The sequence below is a fragment of the Tiliqua scincoides genome, chromosome 8, assembly GCF_035046505.1.
Source record: "Tiliqua scincoides isolate rTilSci1 chromosome 8, rTilSci1.hap2, whole genome shotgun sequence".
Classification (NCBI taxonomy): domain Eukaryota; kingdom Metazoa; phylum Chordata; class Lepidosauria; order Squamata; family Scincidae; genus Tiliqua; species Tiliqua scincoides.
In genome coordinates this window covers 56,635,413-56,658,781 of record NC_089828.1, presented here as the reverse complement: position 1 = coordinate 56,658,781, position 23,369 = coordinate 56,635,413, and the positions used below count along the sequence as shown (strand labels likewise).

Here is a 23,369-nt window from a genome sequence, read left to right as displayed (position 1 = left end):
GGACCAATCCCTGAACCTCTCACTGCAGTGGGGATGAAAATCTGCTGAGAGGAGTGTGATGCTGTTGCACTTGTGCCCTCCAGAGATCCCTTCTCATTGTGCAAGACCTCCAGGGCAGTGATTTTTCAGTGAGGCCCACTGTGATCTTCTCCACGGTTTTTGTCTCTTGTGATGTCACTTCCAGGTTCTCTGGCTCTGTTTCTAGGGCAACTGTTTATAATAACAAATTGTCCACAATTCATTACTATATAGACCGTTGCCCTAGAAACAGAGCCACAGAACCTGGAAGAGTTTTTTCAGCTGTTTTCAATCAAGGTGCTCTGAACTTTGGCGGCACGCCTGCGAACCTTTCACGGCACACCAATGTGCACATCAGTTGAAAATTACTGTTCTAGGGGATGCGTCCCAGTGGGGAAGGAGGAAGTGCCACCATCAAAGATTCCATAGCACCCCATTCACCAATGAAGATGGTGGGAGGAAAATCATTTGGTGTTGCTATCCAACACCAATTGCAATTTGGTGCAATTTGGTGTTGCCCCTCCTGCCAGGGAGTTCAGGAAGGGGTGGGAACTGAACTTGGGGCAAGTTCTCTGTCCCTGGCCACCCCCCCACCCCCAGCAACGTGGTGATGACACTGAATATCCCATATTCATCTCAAGCAATCATACAATGCTAAGGTTTGGGAGAATTTTGATGGATTTATTTTTTTTTTTTTTTTTGCTGAAATTTCAGGCTTAAATGTCTATAGAAAAATGAAATAGGAATGAAATTGACAAAGAATAATAATGCTCGTTAATGCACAACACAAAATAAAATTCAGTGTATTCATCACACAGCAATACTAACAGCACTGACGATAAAGGGATATTAACTTGGTGCGCTCTTTCCTTGCCAACAGGGTCAGGTTCTTCCTTGCAGCTCTTTTGCAGAAATGACCTACCTTCCTCTGCAGACATGCAACCTCGGTGAAGGGGAAGCTTCAGGCTGGAAAGCTCAGGACCGGGGGTTGAAGGGTGGCTTTGCCAGGAAATGACTGAGCAGCGCAAAGTTCCTCATAATGTTGGCCACCAGAACTGCGGCGTAGCTCAGCACAACGAGGCACGCTCTGGACCCTTCTGTGGCTTCAACGCGCTGCCTGGGTTGGCCGGAGACATGAGCGAGGCACGGGTATCAGCGGGCCTGCCGCCCCCATCTCCTTTACCCCTGAAGACTTTTGGAACTGTTGACTCAGACCAAGACCAGCAGGGATCGGGGAAAATTTCAGCCGCGAGGTCTTACGGAGCAGTTGCCGTGCTGTGCTACATTAACTTGGTGAATTACATGGACTGGTTCACTGTCGCAGGTAAGTGACAAACCTACAGCAGTGGATAGCGACAGATGCCCGAGTCTGGTAATCTGATGCAACAGATGCAAAGCCTAGCCTTACGCGGGCACCAGAAAGACTCACAGATTTACGTTGGCATCCGCTTTTGAGGTAGAGACCCTGCTTGGTCACATGTGTGAAGGGTCATTTGCAGTCAGCAGCTGGCCGGCTGGCCAGGATACAGAAAGGAAACAAAAACTGTGAACCAGAATTTCTCAACAAGTTTGATTCTGCCAGTGTGGGACTCAATCAAGACAAGGGTTTTCTTGCTCTTAGGGCAGTTGTTAAATTAGCCTATAACACTAGGAAGATGGCATGTGTGTGCCAAATACTTCTGTTGGGAATGGTCACTGTGCTCTTCCCGTATGCCTGAGCTTTGCCTAGACCAGGGGTGTCCAAAGTTTTTGGTAGGAGGGCCACATCATCTCCCTGACACTGTGTCGGGGGCCGGGAAAAAAAGAATTAATTTATATTTACAATTTGAATAAATTTACATAAGTTTACACAAATGAATATATTAAAGATGAACTTATATGAAGGAATGAAGGTCTTGCAATAGCTCAAGGCCTATAAAAGGTCTTGCACAAAGCAAGGCTGGCCTTTCCTTTGCTGCCGCTACTGCATCACAGACGTGAAGCAACAAGCCCTCATCCCACAGCGCACGTGAGAGGTCAAACAGTCGCACTCACACTGAGAGCAGTTGCGTCGGGCCAGTGTGGGCTCCAAGAAGTCTCCAGAGGGCCAGAGTCTCATTGGATACTGGGGGCTCCCTGAGGGCTGCATTGAGAGGCCCCGAGGGCCGCAAGTGGCCCCAGGGCCGGGGTTTGGGCACCCCTGGCCTAGACGGTCACAGGTTGCCCCTCTTCTGTTTCACGACCCTCCGACCCCATGGATTACAATTTTTTTTAATATCCATTAACCTCAAGTTGGCTTACAAAACAGTGTTTGAAAATCACAATAGCAAAAAGTATTAGTTTATTCTTCTGTTTCTTTCTTATTCCTATAATAAGCTCAGGGCAGAAAACAAGGCAGCATTCCTCCCTTCCTCCCCCCCCACCATGTATTTTCTTAACATTTGTTATAACAAGCAAAATGAAAAAGAACAAAAAAAAAAAGTCAAATACAAATTGCATAAATATGAAAAGTCTGTGAAATGAATTCTTAAATCGTGTCATTTACTTACGTTTAAACAGATCAAGCCAGAATGGTGTAGCGATTCTGGTGGTTCTGGTCTTAGACCTGGAAGATCCAGGTTCAAATCCCCCCTCAGCCATGAAACTTCCTGTGTGACCTTGGGCCGGTCACTATCTCTCAGCCTTACCTACCTCATAGGGTTGTTGCAAGGACAAAAGGAGGGGCGGAACCATCTACATCACCTTGAGCTCCTTGGAGGTACAGAAAAGTGGAAACCAACCAACCAACCAAATAAATAAATAAATGCAGTTTTCTAACAGCTCAAGCCTATGAATGCTGCCTTAGACTTAAACCCCATATATGTATATTTATAGAAGTGGGATCTCGGTATCCACTGGTTTAACTTAGACATGTTGGGGTGGACCACAGTGACCCCCCCCCCATGTGTGCTCCTCCTGAGCTCCTTGCAGGTGGGGCAGCATTGTGGCCAAGCTGCCAGTGCTGCCTTGCTTTGAATCTCTGCCACAAACTCATTCTGGGCGCAATCCTAACCTCTTATGTCAGTGCTTTCCAGCACTGGCTTAAGGGCAATGCAGCTCCGAGGTGAAGGAACAAACATTCCCTTACCTTGAGGAGGCCTCCATGAGTGATACCCAACTGCAGGATGTAGCACACGTTCCATTGGCACAGCTATGCCAGTGCTGGAAAGTACTGACGTAAGGGGTTAGGATTGTGCCCTCTGTGATCTTTGGCAAGCTGCCTCCTCTCAGCCTCGGGGGGGGGGTCATAGCATCCACTTCCCTTACAACAGGGCTCTCCAGTCTCCGACACAAAGGCTGGATCCGCCGCCCTGCCTAATCCTTCCCCCCTAGAGCGGTGCTTACCGTTCCGCTGCAGCGCCGTGTCTTATTGCCCTCCATTGCTGTACAGGGATACTCTGGGCAGTCGCATCTACCTGCTGCACAGCCTGCTGAGACACTGGGCAATAGACACAATGTACAGCAATGTACATTGTATAGCAGTGGAGGGCAATAAGGTGTGGAACTGCAAGCGCTGGCTGGGACGGGGAGGGGTTTTCCCTGGACGCAGCAGTCTCCAGTCTGGAGACCGCTGCCTTACAAGGTGGTTGTAAAGTCCACATCCAAGCAAAACATTTGAAATGCTTTGGACATTCAGAAAGGGCGTACAAGACGTATTATACGTACTACGCATTATTGTAACAAGTATTATTAACAACTGGATAAGGACATAAGAGATAACCCACTTCTGCCCAGTGACAGTGACAAATTCTCCCTTGTCATAGGAGTGCTGCAGGACATCCAGGTATACTTCCAGCTGGGAGACAAGACAGCAGGCCTGCTGCATACCGGTAAAAGGACTCCCTCTATTCTTTACTATTGCCTCTGGTCTGAACCAGCAAGCTTCATCTGGTGCATTCTGTGTTGCACATCTTGCGTCCTCCTTCATCCCACATCTCTATCCTATCCTTCCTTCAAGGAGCCCACCATAGAAAGGCATCCTTTTAAGCCTAACACTACTAGGAACCAAGGACTCCAATGTTCCAAAGGGGCGTGCATTGGGGCTACAGTCATGGGGGCCCCCTCAAGGTAAGGGAACGTTTGTTCCCTTGCTTTGGGGGCTACTCTGTGGCTGCATTGGCACTGAAAAGTTGGACCCTAACTTCTTCAAGGCCATCCAGTAAGCTTTGCCTGATAGCCAGTCAGGGTTGGCTCATCCATGAAGCCAACTGAGGTTGGTGCCTTAGGCAGCTGCAATTTGGTGGAAGGCACCTCTGGCACCCACTTGGGTCTACTCCTCCTCCTCCTCTCTGGATTGGAAAAGAAGAGGGGGATGGAATGGGAGATGAAGTGTAGGGGAGACTGGTGGGGCAGAGCATCTCCCACACTCGAACCTCCCACTCTCCTCTGCTCATCGGTCCTCTTCCCCTCTCTCTTCTCCAGTCTAGGGAGTGGGAGGGGGGGGTGCAGAGGTTGACACATCACCAGGTAAGAGGGGGTGGCATTTGCTTTCACCTCAAGCATCAGGAAAACTAGGGTCAGCCCTGGAGCCAGTTACCTCCTGCATCCCACAAGCCACAGGAATATCCTGCATATACAAGTACAATCCTATATCTGAGTTATCACAGATTAGGGATTTTAGCAGGGGGAAAAAAACAACAGTTAAAACTCTCCAGTAGGGCTGCATAAAGACCTGGTCGACAACAACCAACATATAACCCCATTATACAGATGGTGAACACTGAGGCTGAGAGAGAAGTGCTTGCTTCATACAAAGCCATAGCAGAGAATTTTTTTTAAGAAGCATTTATTTTATTTCCAACTAAACTTAAGGGCCCAATCCTATCCAACTTTCCAGCACCGGTGCAGCTGCAATGCAGCCCCAAGGTAAAGGAACAAATGTTCCCATACCTTAAGGGGGCCTCTGTGACTGCTGCCCCACCACAAGATGCAGTGCGTGCCCCATTGGCACAGCTGCACCGGCACTGGAAAATTGGATAGGATTGGGCCCTTAGTTGTTTATTTTGTTTGTTTATTGATATCATTATTTTATTTGTATTTATTATCCTGCTCTTCTTATCCCTAAAAAATAACTCAATGAACTTGAAGTCATGAGGGCCTTGGGAATATTTTTATAAACAGACAAACAAACAAACAAATAAATTTCCCTAATAGGTAACTTAAGCTGCAATCCTGTACCACACTTACCTGGGAGTAAGCCCCGTAGACTACAACTGGAATTGCTTCTTAGTAGATCTGCATAGGATTGGGTTCTTAATGAACTTGCCATCATTAAGCTCTTGGAAGTCCGAAACTTATGTTATGTCCACTCAGAAGTAAACCCCATTATGTTCAATGGGATTTACTCCCAGGAAAGTGTGTGTAGGGTTGCAGCCTAAAAAAGCTGAAGTGTATGCAAGACTTCCCTGATCCAAGTCTCATTGTGCCATGAACTCTCAAGGGGTAGCCTCAGGCAAGCCACATCCTGTCAACCTCAGTCTTCCCAGCTGTAATATGGGACCATTAAATTTGGTCACATTACAAGACTGTTGTGAGGTCAGCATCAAGATGATACACATGGGGGGGCTTTGTGCACTCGGAGAGTGTTACCCAAATGCAAATAATTATCATCATCCTTGCTCTCCTCTTTTCCCCCTGGCAGTCTTCATCCTCTGCTTCTTGCTCTCTGCTCCTGTTTTTGGGTATATCGGTGACCGGTACAATCGGAAAATCATCCTGAGCGCTGGGATGGTCCTCTGGTCAGGGGTCACCCTCGGAAGCTCCTACATCCCCAAGTCGGTAAGGGTGGCAGACTCCTTTCCATGTTTTGTGCCAGAAGAGTTTTTCAGTGATTTTCAACCCCTTTGCTCCAAAACCCTATAGCACACCTATGGATCTTTCGTGGCATTCCAATGGGCCATGTGGCACACCAGTTGAAAATCACTGAACCCGGATATCTGTCTTAGGCTTTTGGGGTTTTTATCTGGTTTGAGCTTCCCTCAAGCAGAAAGACATCTATATTCCAAGATGTACATCTTTATGTGTACATCTACACTTTCTCAGATCCTGTGTGGCATTACTTGTTGGTGTCTCTCAGAGCCTCATGCAACTTCTCCTCCTCTAGATGGCCTGGTTATTCTTCATTTCACGTGGACTGGTGGGTATCGGCACTGCCAGTTATTCCACGGTGACGCCCACAATCATTGCCGACTTGTTTCAGAAGGACCGCCGGACTTGGGTGCTCTCCGTCTTCTATATCTTCATCCCAGTTGGAAGGTAGACCCACCGACTAAGAACGGAGTAGAGCAGCCAATTTTCAGCGTTTTTTTTCATGGCACACCATCTCTATGGTCTACTCTATGGTCTTTGCCTCTTGTGATGTCATTTCTGGCTTTCAGGAGACTTCCTGTGGCACTCTTGCTAGGGCATCTGTCTGTAGTAATAAATTATCTGCCTCTCTGAAGAGGGGCAGATGATTCATTACTACAGACAGTTGCTCAAGAAACAGAGGTGCAGAACCCAGAAGAGTTTTTCAGTTGTTTTCAAGCACTGTGCTCCAAACTCTTGCGGCACACCTGTAGACCTTTCATGGCACACCATGGAACACCAGTTGAAAATCATTTGAGTAGAGAGTGGTGTGGCCATAGTAGGGAGGGAGGGTCTGGCCCTGGCTGAGTTACACTTCCTCCCCAAGACAAGTGCCTTTTAGAACATATGAGTTAAAATTATAAATAGAAGTGAAAGGAGGAGGGTGGTTCTCCAGATTCGCACTCAGAGCTTGGCTCTTTCCAGCAGCTGAACAAACAAGCTGGCCTTTTCCTCTCTTGCAGTGGGCTTGGCTACATCCTGTCAGCTGGCATGGCAGAAGCGACCGGCTACTGGGGCTTTGGTTTCAGGGTGAGTCTTCTCTTCTGCTTCTTTCTCACCATGGGGTTCTGCCAGCCTGCTTGTTTTCCATGGGGCTTCAGCTGAACACAGAGGGTGAGATCTTAAGGATCATAATGATTCTAAACAAAGCTTTTCCCCCCATGAGCAACTGGAGGCAGGGGCGATAGTGGTCTATTACTAAGTGACTGTCATTCTCTTGCTCCAGGTGACCCCCGGTATGGGCTTGGTAGGTCTGGTTTTACTGATTTTCTTGGTCCCCATATCAGCTCGCAATGCAGCCCAGAAGCATGCTGGAAAAACCCAGGCTGAGGAGGGCGACACAAGCTCAACCTGGATCCAAGACATCTCAATTCTTGCCAGAAAGTAAGACGCTCCGGGCAGCTTGCTAGGGTCTACGCCAAACAGTGTGGACCAGCGGACCAGAGGTCATGTTTCAGTAGGGCAGACAAGGATCCAGAAGTTGTGGTTAAAAAGGCAGATTTGTGACAAAGCTCTGGAGTGGGGAAACCAGGATTCAAAAACCTGGGACATCTGATGAGGGCGAGGATGGGCTGGTGATGGGTTCCTGAGAAGGCAAAGAAGGAAGGGAAGCAGACCTGAGCAGGGTAAGAAACTTCTTGGCACCTTTCCCTACAGAGGAGAAGCTCAGGCTGGTGTGCCAAGCCCAGAGGAATTCTTATATAGGGCCTGCAGGGACCCTATTTGTTCCTTAGGTTCTGTGATTCTTCCTGGGCAGGCAGGCTGCAATTCCCCTCCCTGCAATTCTCAAGGTGGGTGCTCAGTTCTTGTCCCTATGGAGGGGGGGCACCAAATCTGAGCTTTGTTGCTGAAGTCCCCATTAGGAAACGCCTACCCACCCCCCGCCGTGCTTTACAGTTCCTAACCCTTATGGGTGCAGAGGGATGATTGAATATGTGTGGGCCACAGCTGCAGAAATAATCCATTAAACCAGCAGGGCAAAGGGGTCTGGGTGAGGCTGTGGGTCTGAAGTGCTTTGAAAAAGTAAGGGAGCTGAGTCCTGTCTCTTGCATAAATCATGTCCAATGGGCACAATGTCTCTTTTTCTACATAACCGATGTTGCTATTAATGGATCTGCAGAACTTTTCTGCCTGCCAGCCACTAGGGGGGTGTGGGCTACAATAGGTGACATACACGGGTGCGTGCGTGCGTGTGTGTGTGTGACACCACTACTGGCCAAAATTTTTAAATTCTTCGTACTTTTGAATAATACCATTGTTATATATCATTTGATGTGTAATTTCATGCCAAATGTGATGGAAAAAACCACGCTGAAATATCTCTATTCTATCAAAAGTTATAGCAAAGGAACCATAAGAACATAAGAACAGCCCCACTGGATCAGGCCATAGGCCATCTAGTCCAGCTTCCTGTATCTCACAGCGGCCCACCAAATGTCCCAGGGAGCACACCAGATAACAAGAGACCTGCAAGGCCTCCTGGGAATTGTAGTTTAAGAACATAAGAACAGCCCTACTGGATCAGGCCAAAGGCCCATCTAGTCCAGCTTCCTGTATCTCACAGCGGCCCACCAAATGCCCCAGGGAGCACACCAGATAACAAGAGACCTGCAAGGCTTCCTGGGAATTGTAGTTAAGAACATAAGAACAGCCCCACTGGATCAGGCCATAGGCCCATCTAGTCCAGCTTCCTGTATCTCACAGCGGCCCACCAAATGCCCCGGGGAGCACGCCAGATAACAAGAGACCTCATCCTGGTGCCCTCCCTTGCATCTGGCATTCTGACATAGCCCATTTCTAAAATCAGGAGGTTGTACACACACTTCATGGCTTGTAACCCGTAATGGATTTTTCCTCCAGAAACTTGTCCAATCCCCTTTCAAAGGCGTCCAGGCCAGATGCCGTCATCACATCCTGTGGCAAGGAGTTCCACAGACCAACCACACGCTGAGTAAAGAAATATTTTCTTTTGTCTGTTCTAACTCTCCCAACACTCAATTTGGGTGTGGGGCGGAGCAATGGTGCATCACCGCGCCCACCCCCTGGGGTGTTGCCCCACCCACTACATGGGAGGAGGTCCGTGGGGGGGCGATGCTCCAGGTGATGCAGCAAAACTCCCTGACCCTTGCAGAGCAATGTGAAATAGTCAGAGACCTTCAGGCACCTGGCACAAGGCACCAAAGGCTGCCCCTATTGCTGCCACCATTGACCTCCTCCCTCACTAGCAAAGGAGGGCTGCTTTTTCTCCTTTGTGTTTGCAAAGGAGGAAGAGGCTGAAGGAGGACAGCAGCAGACTAGAGTGTCTCTGGGGATCTGCTCCTTTGCAGCTCAAACTTATACACGTCTACTGAGAAGTTAGCCCCATTGTGTTCAGGAAAGTGTGCATAGGATTGCAGACCTAGGGCCCCATTCTCTTTCCACCACACATCCTCTTCCTTTTCAGATCCTTTCCAAATACTGCAAGCACAAGGGATGACCCAATCCACTTCCTCAAACTGCCTTGAGGACCGAGCATTTTTTCAGCCCACCTTACAGTTTGTGAAATTTTAGCAGGCATTGCCACCTCTGAGGCACCAAATGTGTGTCTGCGTTGGACCTGTAGTAGCAGCAGAACTTCAGCTCCTCTGCCCCAGTGCTCTGTTTCAGCACAAGCCTGGCAGATGAAACTCTGTGCTATGGGAGTCCCACCTTGGCTGCAGTGGTGTAAACACCACAAATTGGACTTCTCTATCCGCTAGAGGGCACTGCTGATTTGTAGAAATCGCTCTTAAAATTGTATTTCTCATCACAGCCACCCAAGAATGTGACAGTCCATTCTGTGTACAACGAAGGCTGTTGAGGGCACTGTTGGGCCACTGTTGAGCATTTTGAAATGAGGTGCAGAAATCTTGAACTTGTGGTGGACTTGGGCCTATCTGTTATAACTTGATTACCCAGAATTCTCCAGCGTCCAAAGCAGCCAAACACACAATCTTGTGTCAGCAACGCCCAGTGGCATAGCTAGAGGGGGTGCAAAGCACTAAGTTTTGCAGGGAGCTTCACCGCAGCATGCAAGGGACCCTTCCCCCTCCCCTTCAGAGCCAGGCCTACGCCTCTGTTTTGCTCCCCTTGCCTGGAATGGCTCTGTAGGGGAGGGGGAGGGCCCACTTGCATGCGGCGGTGAAGCTTCCTGCAAAACTTAGTGCTTTGCACCCCTTCTAGCTATGCCACTGACAGTGCATTTCTCCTCCTTAATAATAACAACTTGTATACTGTCAGGGTACATGATACTTTGAGGTGTAATATATGCTAAAACTGGACAGCTGCCACTAGGAACATACAATTTTTTAGTTAGATTTAGAGACCTTTATTGGCATTAATTCATGTTCCAACAAACCAGTCATCAAGGAAAACAAGATGTAAAATAGGGCAGGAGGTCTGGTCTAGAGGGTAGAGCCTCTGTCTGCCTGAAGATAACATCCACAAGGTTGCCAGTTCGAGGCCACCGGCACCGTGCGACCTTGGAGCAGCTGACAAGCTGAAACCGAGCAATTCCATTTGCTCTGAGCGTGGGAGGATGGAGGCCAGAATGTAAAGCCAGATCGGAATGAAAAACCTTGAATGTAGTCGTTCTTGAAAGAAAGAACCTTCTTTGAAATTGTAAAAATCCCTATTTAATAAGTAAGGCAGTAAAAGCCTGCCTATGTAAACCGCCTTGAATAAAGTCTTGAATAAAGACTAAGAAAGGCGGTATATAAATACCTGTTATTATTGTTATTACCTGTTATTAAAATAAAAAAGAAATAAAGAATTAAAAATAAAGTAAAAATAAAATAAAGGTCACACAGATTTTAAGGTTAAAATGCAAACAGACCATACAAATAAACATTACACCAATCTCTTTCCATACTTTTCTACAACTGACAAAAGGGAATTTTGTAGTTTAAAAATGTCTTTGTCTTGTTGGCAGCCGGAGTTTTATATGGTCCTCTCTGGGTGTGACAGCCATGACCTTCGTCACGGGAGCTTTGGGCTTCTGGATGCCTCTGTTCCTCGACAGAGCTGAGGTCATCCTTGGCCGTGTACCTCCATGTCAGAAGGACCAGTGTAACACTCTCAACAGGTGAGACAATTTTTGTTCTTGGGAAGCCAAGGGAGGATGTGGAGAATGCATTGTGGGAGATTGTAGATGCACATCAAAAACAAAAGCCACTTCCCTCTGTACACACTCCACACATTGCAGTTGCACGTACCATTTTCTCTTGAAGAGACTGAGTTCAGGAGGAAACAAGCTCTGCCGGTTTGGAGCAGAAGAGGTCGTGCATAGCACTGATTGGCTGGGCACCGTGATGTCACAAACCACCTCCCCTCCCCACCACAATTTTTCATCTTAAAAACAACAATTGAGAATGATTTTTTTAAAAAAGACCACCTCAGACACTATGGCAGGTCCAAACCGATGAGGGAAAGCCAGCATTTGTTGCATGGCCCATATGTGTGTCAATTTGAAGTGCAAAGCAAAGGGAAGCTGGTTTTGTCACTCAAGTGTTTGGGCTCAGAGAAAAGGACGAGGTCCAAGGCAGGGCAGTGGTTGTATTCTTGATGATGTGATCTGAGTGGGACTGGTGGATGGGCTCAGAAGGTAGTCGGCAGGGCTACTCAAGTAATAAGTTGTTCAGAGGCAGCCAGGCCCTTGTTGGCTCCACAGGTCACTTTTGCTGAAGATCTGCAGTCCCATCTCTTGCCATTAGCTGGGTGGGGCAGCAAAGGTCAGGCTTACAGTTCCCTCTCCCTGGATCCTTGACTCTGCTACCAGCATCTGTGCATCAAGACCCCTGGAACTGAAACTGGAATATTTGTGTCCTGGTTGATTACATCCTGGTCACATGTGTCCCAGTCATTGCTGTCCCTGGACATTTTTTATTTTGATTTTTTGGCATTCCAGTCATTTGCATCCCAGTATAACTGAGCAACAAGCCAACTATAACTGGGCAACAAACCCCATGTTTTATATCCTAAGCCTCTTATCCTAACTGTACCTTTGTGTTTTAAAAATTTAAAAGTACATCCAATATACGTTTATTGGGACGCAAATATTCAGGATGCAACAACAAGCGCAAAAGTTCAGTACCAGGATGCATTTTACAGGGACAATTGTCCTGTCACCCCCTGGTACCTTCCTGGTCTGCATTTGACATCCATATTCCTGCCTGTTTATCACCACAGTGAGAACTAGATCCTTGTCTGAACTGCTCTTTGTTGGCTGTATCAACAACTATTTTTCCAATTGAGTCTCTTGAGTGAATATTGGGGATAATTCAAAAAATTATCTCTGGGTACACCTGCCATGAGGCTTCGGTTGGCAGCTTTTGAAGCTGGTCCTTTCTGGGGTTGGAAGATACGCAACTCAGAGCAAGGTATATTTCAAAGGTCAAGGGAAAGAGGCATCCTTATATCTTTGTGCCATGGGGCTCAGAGACTGTCTGCTTCTGGAAAACAGCCAGAGACTCTGCCTTCTCAAAACAGGGGTTCACAAAATCCCAGGGACCTCAGCCCAGTTCTTGTGCCTTAATGGAACAGACCTCAGCAAAACTAGCCCAGGCTTCCATTGTTTTCCAGGCCAGCAAACATGTAAGCAGCAGGTTGCATACAGAGCTTGACACCAAGTCCTTTCAAAGCCGAATGTCATGATATTAGTTAAGACAGAAGAACAACATTGGTCTATTCATTATTAGTGATTTATCCCAATTGTCCTCCAGGGATTTTAGAGCAGTGCGCAAGAACTGTTGTTGTTGTTGTTGTTGTTGTTGTTGTTGTTGTTGTTGTGTGTGTGTGTGTGTGTGTGTGTCCATTATCCTTACAACAATTCTAAAGACAGGCCGCTAGACTAAGAATGACAGGACCAGCATCACCAGGTGAATGTCATGATTTGCAGTGGGGACCTGAGGTCCTGACCGGAGGTCTCCCAGATTCTAGTGTCACACACGAACCACCATATCAAACTCTCAGAGGTTATTGTGGCTTATTGCTCATGGGCTGCAATTGATTCTGTCTCCAGTATCAGCATTTTGGACCTGACTACTCCCAGAGTAGTGCCTGGATCTTGTGATGGACTTCAGTATCCTTGTTAAGAAACTAATTCAATCCAATCCTATCCAATTTTCCAATGCCGATGCAGCCATGCCAATAGGGCGCATTTAAAAGGGGATTGGACAAGTTTCTGGAGGAAAATCCATTATGGGTTACAAGCTATGATGCGTATGTGCAACCTCCTGGTTTTAGAAATGGGCTATGTCAGAATGCCAGATGCAAGGGAGGGCACCAGGATGCAGGTCTCTTGTTATCTGGTGTGCTCCCTGGGGCATTTGGTGGGCCGCAGTGAGATACAGGAAGCTGGACTAGATGGGCCTATGGCCTGATCCAGTGGTGCTTTTCTTATGTTCTTATGTTCTTATGATGTGGGCTGCATCGTGCAGTGGGGAGGGGCAGTCAATGGAGGCCTCCTCAAGATAGGGGAATGTCTGTTCCCTTATGGCTGCATTGAAGCTGCACCAGCACTGGAAGGTTGGATAGGATTGGACCCTAATTTGGGCATGTTTGCAACACCCAGCACCGGTGGTGCACTCGTACCGCTGGCACTGACAAATTCAGGATTGGGCTCTTCATCACACAAGCCTTAATCACACTAACCCATTTATTCAGGGGCTAGATTAATGAGATCTGCTAGCCCCTGAATTAATGTTCACTTGCTCTCATTGGCTACCATGCCTTGAATGTATACACGCCTGATTCTATGTTTAACCCCAATACCTTACAAGATTTCTACCCAATTGGGAGGAACTCTGCAAGTGTGTGTATGTGTGTGCTGGGAGAGCCAAACAGCAGCCATTTGTTTCTGGCATTGCAGGAAAGTACACCAGTAGAATTTCTGCCTGCCACAATGTTGGTGAAGACACAGGGCGTTTGTCAAGAACAGGGGTGTCCAAAGTTTTTGACAGGAGGGCCACATCGTCTCTCTGACACTGTGTCGGGGGCTGGGGAAAAAAATTAATTTACATTTAAAATTTGAATAAATTTACATACGTTTACATAAATGAATATGTTAAAGATGAACTTATATGAATGAATGAAGGCCTTGCAATAGCCTATAAAAGGCCTTGCACAAAGCAAGGCTGGCCTTTCCTTTTCTGTCGCTACTGCATCACAGATGTGAAACAGCAAGCAGTGGAGGTAGCCCTCATCCCACAGCTCACGCAAGAGGTCAAACAGTCGCCCTCACGCTGAGAGTAGTTGTGTCTGGCCAGTGCAGGCTCCAGCAAGTTTCTGGAGGGCCAGAGGCTCATTGGAGACTGGGGTGTCCCTGAGGGCCGCATTGAGAGGCTTCAAGGGCCGCAAGTGGCCCCAGGGCCGGGGTTTGGGCACCCCTGGTCAAGAAGAATGGCAGCCAGTTCCATTCACCCGCCCACCCTCCACGCTTTGATTTTTAGAAAGTTCTATCGCACGCTGTGAGCTCACATCAACATTGGCGCATCTGTTTTTTCCCCCTGCTCTGCAATTAGTCGTATATTCGGAGGAGTGACCATTGCAACGGGCATCTTGGGGGTCATCCTTGGAGCAGAAGCTGCCAGGAGATATAAGAAGATTAACGCCCGGGCCGACCCTCTGATCTGTGCCGTGGGTTTGCTCACCTCGGCTCCGTGTATGTACTTGGCTGTCATGCTGGCGCAGGACAGCATCCTGGCGGCCTATGTAAGTGACATGAAAATAATATCATGTGCTCCCCAATTCCCTGAGCCGCAGAATGTTCCTGGGACAGTGCTATTTTGGCTTAGTTCAATGGCGGAGTTCTGGATGGGCTTGGATAGGCCCGGCCTATCCAGTTATTTTAAAGGGTCGGGCCCAGCCTAGCTAATGGTTACTATCCTGGGTTCTTCCATGTTTAACCTTTCACTTAGCAGAAAACAGCCGAAGTGTTTAGAAGATTATATTTCAGATGGATAGAGACTTGTCATTAAATGGGTTCCAGTAGGCTTGAGCAAGTCTCCTCTGATTTGGGGTCAAATGTTTGCTTGCTTTGCCTCTTGTCCTGGGTGCTTAATGCTAAATTATTACCTGTAAGCAAGAATTAATATTAGTACTAATTTAACATCAAGCCACTTTGCCTGAAAATTCTCATACATACTTTCTGGGGAACCCACACCCTCTGGGAGCAGACAAGTTACACTCTCTAATCCAAAACAGTCTGCAGGGCATGTATGCTTCTTGAATTTGAATTTCACTTCTTTGGGTGTGAGTGAGTGAGAGCTTTACTGGACAACATACAGGAGCATGTGTCCATGCCCTTCTCTGAGCCTTAACTGTCAGAGAGTCTCTGGGGGGGACAGCTGGACTCTGAAGAATGACAGTGCCAGCAAATCACATGTTCAGAATATCAACTGGGCATCTGTCAGACAAACACAGAGACAGCAATGTCCCAGAGGCCAGGACCAGAAAAGGAGGACAGTTGGAGTGTACATCCCAGTAGATGCTGAACTTGCGTCCACAAGACTTGACACCTTTGGGTGGGTTGCATCAGTGGCACATCTTGAAATTCTAGGGCAGGGGTGTCCAAAGTTTTTGGCAGGAGGGCCACATCAGCTCTCTGACACTGTGTCGGGGGTAAAAAAGAATTAATTTACATTTAAAATTTGAATAAATTTACATAAGCTTACATAAATGAATATATTAAAGATGAACTTATATGAATGGATGAAGGTCTTGTGATAGCTCAAGGCCTATAAAAGGCCTTGCACAAAGCAAGGCTGGCCTTTCCTTTGCTGCCGCTGCTGCATCACAGACATGAAACAACAAGCAATGGAGGTAGCCCTCATCCCACAGCTCACATGAGAAGTCAAACAGTTGCCCTCATGCTGAGAGCAGTTGCGTCGGGCCAGAGTGGGCTCCAACAAATCTCCGGAGGGCCAGAGGCTCATTGGAGACTGGGGGCTCCCTGAGGGCCGCATTGAGAGGCCTTGAGGGCCACAACTGGCCCCAGGGCCGGGGTTTGGGCATCCCTGCTCTAGGGGAAACTGTATGGGAAAAGCTACTTCCTGATACTGACGTGACCCAGGCAGTTTAGAGTTTTGTAGGCCAAAAATCTAATCTTGAATTGAACCCAGAAACACATAGTGGCCACTATTGCCTTGAAGAAGAGATGGATGGGGCTGTGACTCAGGGGTAAACCAGAAGTCCCAGCTTCAATTCCTGGCAGCATCTCCAAGCAGGGCTGGGAAAGATCCATGTTCGATACCCTGGAGAGTTGCTGCCAGCCAGTGTTGACAACTGAACGAGATGGACCAGCGATCTGACTCAACAGAAGACAGCTTCATATGTTCCTTTCTGGAGTGTCATGTTGTGTCTGTGCAGCATTTATAATGAATCAGAGTTTCTGGACCGTCTTCAAGGGCCTCCCCAAACTGAGAACACTGTAGTAGTCTAGCCAATGAGCCAAGACAGCTTCGCCTCTTCCTTCTCTGACCCCTGAGCCCCTGTGAAGTTGCAACATCTTCAGCTATCATTTTTTGCTTTGCCGATAGCTTCCTGGTGCTCTGCCTGCCAATAGCTTCCTGGTGCTCAGTGCAGGGTATGGAGAGCTACTGTAGTTGTCCCCGTCTCCCCCTGTGGACTACCCAGTGGTCAGCACAGTAAATGACATTGTAGAGGCCAAGCAGTGGGAACATTTTAAAAGAACTTGTCAAAAACCCAGAGGCTTCTATAGCCACTTCAGGAAAAATAAAGACCCACAGTGAAAATAATCTCACAAAGCCTCACACACAGGGGTCATCAGTCTTGCCGGTTGTTTGATATCAGTGCAGCTGCAGATATAGACATCTGCATGCATTAAAAATGTGGCAGTAATAAAAATATCTTGCCCTTACTGGAGCTGGAGGGGAAAAGTATTATTTACAGTGTTCTTTCCTACTTCTCAAATATTACCACTCCATCCAGTGGTGTCACGTGCCTGTAATCCGTACACCCAAAGGTCTATCTAACAGGACATTTAAGAACAGCATATTTGTGACATTTAAGCTAGAAAAGATGAGTGTTGGATCAACACCATGTTGGCATAGGAAACATTCTCCTTTTTAATACATGGTGATGGGGGGGGGGTATTTCAGATGGTTGAGAGACTGCACCACAAAGCAGTGGCGTAGTTAAAGGGGATATAGTGCCTCACCATGCCATGCAGGTGCCTCACCACGCCATGCAAGTGGCCCCTCTTCCTCCCCTTCAGGAGGGGAGGGAACGGGAAGGGAGGGGAGGGGGGCGGGCTGCTTGCATGGCATGGTGAGGTGCCTGCAAAACTTAGCGCTTTGCACCCCCTCTAGCTACGCTACTGCCACAAAGCTAGCAGCCCCACATCAACACCACTTCAGATGTTGCCTTTGCCATAAACGCAGTGAATCTAAGAACCTAAGAAGATCCCTGTATATTTCTCTCCAGGGGTATTGCCCAGTCAACTCATGATGCCACAATGACATTCTCACCTCCTCTTATATATATGTGTGTGTGTATATTTCAGATTTTGATTGCCTTTGGAGAGTTTCTTTTATCTTTGAACTGGGCTATCGTGACTGACATACTCTTGGTAAGTTCAGTTGCCTTTATTGTGGTATCGATTCTGCAGATGCCTCTATTCTTAGAGTTCCACGGCTCCTGGGTTCTCTCATCCCATCCAGCTTCTAGCCAGAAACTTTGTGGCGGGAGAGAGAGGGCAAGGTTGTGCTGGGAGGAGGGGCACCACAACATGGGCATGACACAGCAAAACCCTAAGTTTCAGGAGTTTGTTTCAATTCCATGAAATAATTTTAAAGATTAAATCAGAAGTACCAAGGAGGCAAAGACTTGTGGATCACCAGAGAACTTTGCATTTGTGGTCAGAATAGAAGAAGCTGGAAGAAGGTGACTACATAATCGAGTCACCGTCACTTTGCATGCAGAAGGTCCTGGGTTCAATCCTGGCAGCATCTCCAGGGAGGGCTGGGAAGGACTCTTGTCTAAATCCCTGGGGCACTACTCAGAGTGGACAATTCTGTGATCAATGGACAAATGCTTAAATCCTGTCCCCCACATCATACACAATGCAGCCATGCTTCTGGAGTGCACACTGCTTGCTATGGAGAGGGGAGCAACTAGACGGCCCAGGACAGATAAGTAAAAATATATTTTACTTATAACTCTGTAGACCTCCTGGCCATCAATAGGTCTCCCCGAACCTACGCCAGCTATTTTGCTGGTGTTGGTCCAGGGAGATGCAGGGGGTTTGTTGGGCTGAGAAAATAGGGATGGGATCTGACATGCACTAGATCCACCCCTTCCCATCCTGCACCCCCCTCTGGTCTGCCCCGATCCTCCCAGTCACAAATCTTACCTGCCCCCTCCACCATCTTACCTGATGCCGGAGTGCAAAAGGGGCCCCTGACCCTTTCTGCCAGGGGCTCCATGGCTCACAACAGTGGTGTGTCTTTTACAATGCTATAAGAGGGCTTACACAGCAGATCACAAGATCCACCACTTTAAGCCCTCAGTAAGATTGGGCTGCATGTGTCTGACTGGGGATAAGGCAGCTTCATGAGAATACTGCCTGTTTTTCGTATCTCATAGAGGTTCTAGAGGAAAAAAAGGCAGTTCAGTTCAATAGTCCAAGACTGACTACTGCAATACATTGCGCATGGGCCTGTCTTTGAAGACTGCCCGGAACTGCAAGTTGTCTGAAATACTGCTGCTAGACTACTAACCAGGATCAGTTGTTAGGACACATCATGCTAGTGCTAGAAGGGCCATTGGTGCTGGATCCACCCCTGAGCTTAGTTCAAAGTGCCCCCTTTCATAGCCAGAGTCCTGCAACAAAGAAGCGCTCTTGATGCACTCAGTCCACCAGGCTTGTGGTGCATGCAGAGTGCATGAGGTAGGAGGGATGACCCCCAGGGCCTGGTCACTGAGAGTCCTGGGTTCAAAGCACACATATACTTCCCCGTCCATTCTTTTTCTCTCTTGACTTTCCAGCATGTGGTCAAACCCCAAAGGCAGTCAACAGCAGTGTCCCTGCAACTCTTTGGTGCGCATTTGCTGGGCGATGCCGGAAGCCCGTTCCTCATTGGAATCGTGAGTTCTGTGAGGGTTGGAGGGGCTCTTTTCCCAGAGGGAGACATTGCAGCGCAATCTCATCACCAGAGGATAGGAACCAGCACTTCAGGGAGGGGTTGTGGCTCAGTGCGTCTCTTTTCAATCCCCGGCAGCATCTCCAGGTAGAGCTTGAAAGACCCCTCTCCTGAACCCAGAGAGCTGCTGCAAGTTAGAGCAGGCCAGATTGAACCCAACAGACCTATGGCCTGATTTGGTCAAAGGTAGCTCCACAAGCATCCATAACTCAGTGGCAAAGCCTGTGTGTTGCGTGTAGAAAATCCCAGGTTCCGTTCATGGCATCTCATCCAGGAAGACCTGGGAAAGACCCTCAAGAGCTGCTGCCAGTCCATGTCCAGAGTATTGAGCTAGGTCAGGAATATGGTGAAGGATGGACCTTGCTTTTGTCCATCAGCTTCCCAGAGGCTTTTGATTGGTTCCTGTGGAGTAGATGGTGGTGGGCTAAGTGGGCCTTTGCACTTTTCTTACACCCTTAGCTGCCTTGCTGAGTCATACAAATGTCCAGCCACCTCAATGAGCTCCCTTAGCCCCTGGAGGTATCTGGCATCTAAGACGGACAGCTTGGCCTACCCACACCGACGGCACTGACAAAACCTGGACTATTTCTACTTCCAGATCTCAGATACGATCAAGAGCCACAAGACATCGTCCCATTTCTGGTCCTTCCGGAGCCTGCAGTACAGCTTTGTTGTGTGTGTTGTCGTCACCATCCTTGGGGGAGGCTGTTTCCTCATCACAGCCTTTTACATTGAGGAAGATGGGAAGGAAGCAGCGCCACCACCCGCCCAAGGTCAATCTGATGCCTGACCTCTGTGGTCTTCTCCTCTTGCAGTGTCACTTCCAGCTTCCAGGAGACTCTTCCAGGGTCTGCAGCTCTTTTTCTAGGGCACCTCTCTGTAGTAACGAATCATTTGCCCCGCTTCCTCCACCCGCAGACAATTTGTTACTACTGACAGTCGCCCTAGAAACAGAGCTGCACAACCCAGAGAGTTTTTTTTAGCAATTTCCAACCGCCGTTCTCCAAACTGTCACGGCACACCTGCAGACCTTTCATGGCACACCAATGTGCCGTGGCACACTGGCTGAAAATTGCTAACTCAGAGAGCTGAGGGTCTGAAGCAAAGGTGGATTTGGGATCCAGGCCCCGGGTAGGTAGTGTGTCTAAAATATTGCTCAGATAAACAGCCTGGCTTTGGGGGAAGGATTTTATAAGTCTGGGGGATGGGGGGGGGTCAGCTGACCATATCCAGGCTGAGTCACCTGGTTTAACTGCATAGAGCCCAGCCCTGACCCTAGCAGACATCCTTCTTCCTTGCTACAGAATGACGTGTATTCAAGAGGAGGGTGTGGGTGGCCTACCATGTGCGGTGCCAGAGACTGACTGCAGGAAGAGCTTGTTCAAGGCCACCTCTGCCCCACCCAATGGCCTACATTCTCTGCCATCTCTCTTTTGAGTTTTAACTTGGGGTCTCTCTCCTCAGGCATTGAGAACAAGAGCTACGTCTGTGATGAAGAGCAGCGTCAAGGAGAACTTCCGGTGTCCCCCTTTGCAACAGAGGCACAGAAGGCCTGACTGCCGCCACACCCTGAGAGGGAAAAGCAAGGCTCTGTGACTGACTTCTCTATGTGGCATCCCATGCGTGCCCCAGATCACATGGCCACCCTCCGTCCATGCCTCTAGAACTGGCCTACTTGACTTTGCCAAGGAATCTGGTGGCTACAGGAGCCAAGAACACAGAGCTGTTGTCAAAGCAAAGACATTTCTATGGATAAAGGGTACAATGCAATGGATGTCGTATGCTCCCATGTCCGCTGAACCTCAGTCCAAGGTACCTCACTCTGAAGGGGCTGCAGGCCAGTGGTTCAGTACATAGTGCGCATGCGTTGAATCCCTGGCATTTTAATAGGTGGGTAGTATGTCTGCACATGACCTTTGGAAAATGGAAAGTCCTGGTCCAACTTGATATATGGCAGCTACATGTGAAGGGGCCATCATTTTCCTAGAGCTCATGAATTTCTTGGTATGAATACCCATAATCTCGCATAAAAGGTGAGCAAAGACCCCTTTCAAAGACCCAGAAGACTTGCTTGCCGTCAGTACGTACTGAGCTGTTCACTTGCAAGTTCTTCCAGCCCTCAGAAAGTTGCTTCTCTGCCAACAGTTCCCAAGGGGCTAACACTGAAAAGACTTCTTTGCTAAGTGATGTTAAGAAAATATATATACCCACAAGCCCCACCCTTGCAATAGCCATGCTCTCAACTCAGTGGCATAGCTAGAGGGGGTGCAAAACACTCAGGGCGCAATCCTAACCAACTTTCCAGCACCGAGGTAAGGGCAATGCAACTCTGAGGTAAGGGGGCAAACATTCCCTTACCTTGAGGAGGCCTCCGTGAGTGACACCCAATTGCAGGATGCAGCACGTACCCCATTGGTACAGCAATGTCAGAGCGGGAAAGTTGATTAGGATTTGGGCCTAGTTGATTAGTTCCTTGGGTCTTGCAAGGAACCTCATCTCAGCGTGCAAGCAACCCTTTTCCAGGCAGTAGGATCAAAACAGAAGCATAGGTCCGGTTCCAAAGGGGAGGGGAAGGAGACCCTTGCATGCTGCAGGGTGGTGTAGTGGTTTGGGAGGTGGACTTAGACCTGGATGATCCAGGTTCAAATCCCCCCTCAGCCACAAAGCTTCCTGGGTGACCTTGGGCCAGTCACTTTCTCTCAGCCTCACCTACCTCACAGGGTTGTTGTGATGACAAGAAAGAGGGGAGGAGCAGCTGTGTAAACCGCCCTGAGCTCTTTGGAGGAAGGGCGGTATAAAAATGTGAAAAATAAATAAAATAAAGAAAGGCTTAGTGCTTTGCAACCCCTTTAGCTGCTGTCCCAGCTCCTTTCTCTATAGCACCTTTTTCTGAGAAATCTCTTTAGTGGAACAAAATGTGACTGACTGATCCCGTTCCCCCTCCCTAATCTTCTGGCTTGGCGGTGTCTGTCTGCTGCCTCTGACCTGGGCTGACCTTGACTGATACATTCTGCGCAGGTGAAATGGAATCTGCTGGCTGGAAGGCTGACAGGGGATCAGTCAGTCGAAAGAAAATCCACTGACTGGCATGGGTTTCCCTGAAGCTGGGAGGCCAAAGGATGGGCAGGCAGGCATTTAGTGAGATGGACACCAGCAAAGGACTGGTTGACAGCCTTCCCCTGTCGTCCCGTCCCCCCCACAACCACCATCCATCCCTTCCTTTGCAATCATGTCAGCAAAGCAGATGTCAGCTGTCTGGAAGTAAACGTGTATCTACACCTAATTTTTTATTCACCTGTTCACCTCCGTTTCACTCTCATCACCATTGCACAGCACATTCAGGTGCCCACAAAACTTAGTGCTTTGCACCCCCTCTAGCTCCGCTACTGCATTGCTCCAACTGCTCCAGTAGACCCATTCTGGTTGTATGGAAGTCAAAATCAAAACTGCCAAGAGGCACGCCATGTTTTTACTGATTACCGATTATGAATAATTGTTTTTTAAAAAAGGAGAGAGGCCATTTTCCGTGGCCTCTGCAAACTCTCTTGTGAAACTCTGCCAACCAGGAGCCACAAGTCAGGGGTTAGTGAGGATTGCTGCAACCTAGACAAAGTTCTAGCTTGACTTGGAAGCCTTTATAGATTTTTCCTGGTTAGTGAGTCCAGTGGTGTAGCGAGAGGAGATGCAAAGCACTAAGTTTTGCAGGTACCTGAATGCGCCGTGGAAGCGGCCCCTCCCCTTCCCCTTAGAGCCATTCCAGACGTGGGAGCAAAATGGAGGCATACTCCTCCCTGCCTTTGCCTCTGTTTTGCTCCCACCAGCAGAATGGCTCCAAAGGGGAGAGGCCGCTTACACAGCACGTTCAGGTGTCTGCGAAACTTAGTGCTTTGACCCCCTTTAGCTATGCCACTGAGTGAGTCACCCTCCTGCATGTGTGTGCAGAAGCCCCAACAGCATCCTTGCAAGTCCCTGCATCCTCTTTTCTGTATGCTCCTGAATTCGGAGACCATTGCCCTGAACTAACCCCTTAGCAATCACTCCCCCAATTGGCTAAACATATTCAAAGGCTGAGACATTTGATGCCAGTTCTGCCGCAGTGCCAGAGCAGTACAGCCAGAAGGCTCTTTCCCCCTCTTATCTGTGATCCACTCCCTGCACTGCTGGTAAAAGAGAGGAAGGCTGCACAGGGATGGGGGGGGCAGTGTTGTGATGGCCGTTGTGTCCTGTGGCGAAGGAACATTGTATTCTGCATTTTTAAAGGATAGTCGCTCTCTGTCCCTGGAACACCACGGCGCACTCACCGAGTTT

At 48.4% G+C, this 23,369-nt stretch overlaps 1 protein-coding gene across 1 annotated transcript; it reads left to right on the top strand.

Annotated features, from left to right (window-relative positions):
• The first annotated feature begins 1,151 nt into the window (after nt 1–1,151).
• On the top strand, nt 1,152–20,730 carry SPNS3 (SPNS lysolipid transporter 3, sphingosine-1-phosphate (putative)). Its single transcript, XM_066635014.1, has 12 exons — nt 1,152–1,342; nt 3,801–3,866; nt 5,678–5,814; nt 6,140–6,291; nt 6,846–6,912; nt 7,109–7,266; nt 10,832–10,984; nt 14,421–14,610; nt 17,423–17,488; nt 18,907–19,005; nt 19,660–19,834; nt 20,526–20,730. Exons 1-12 carry the CDS (start codon nt 1,153–1,155, stop codon nt 20,615–20,617), a joined length of 1,545 nt encoding a protein of 514 aa, XP_066491111.1. The 5' UTR covers nt 1,152; the 3' UTR covers nt 20,618–20,730.
• The last annotated feature ends 2,639 nt before the right edge of the window (nt 20,731–23,369 follow it).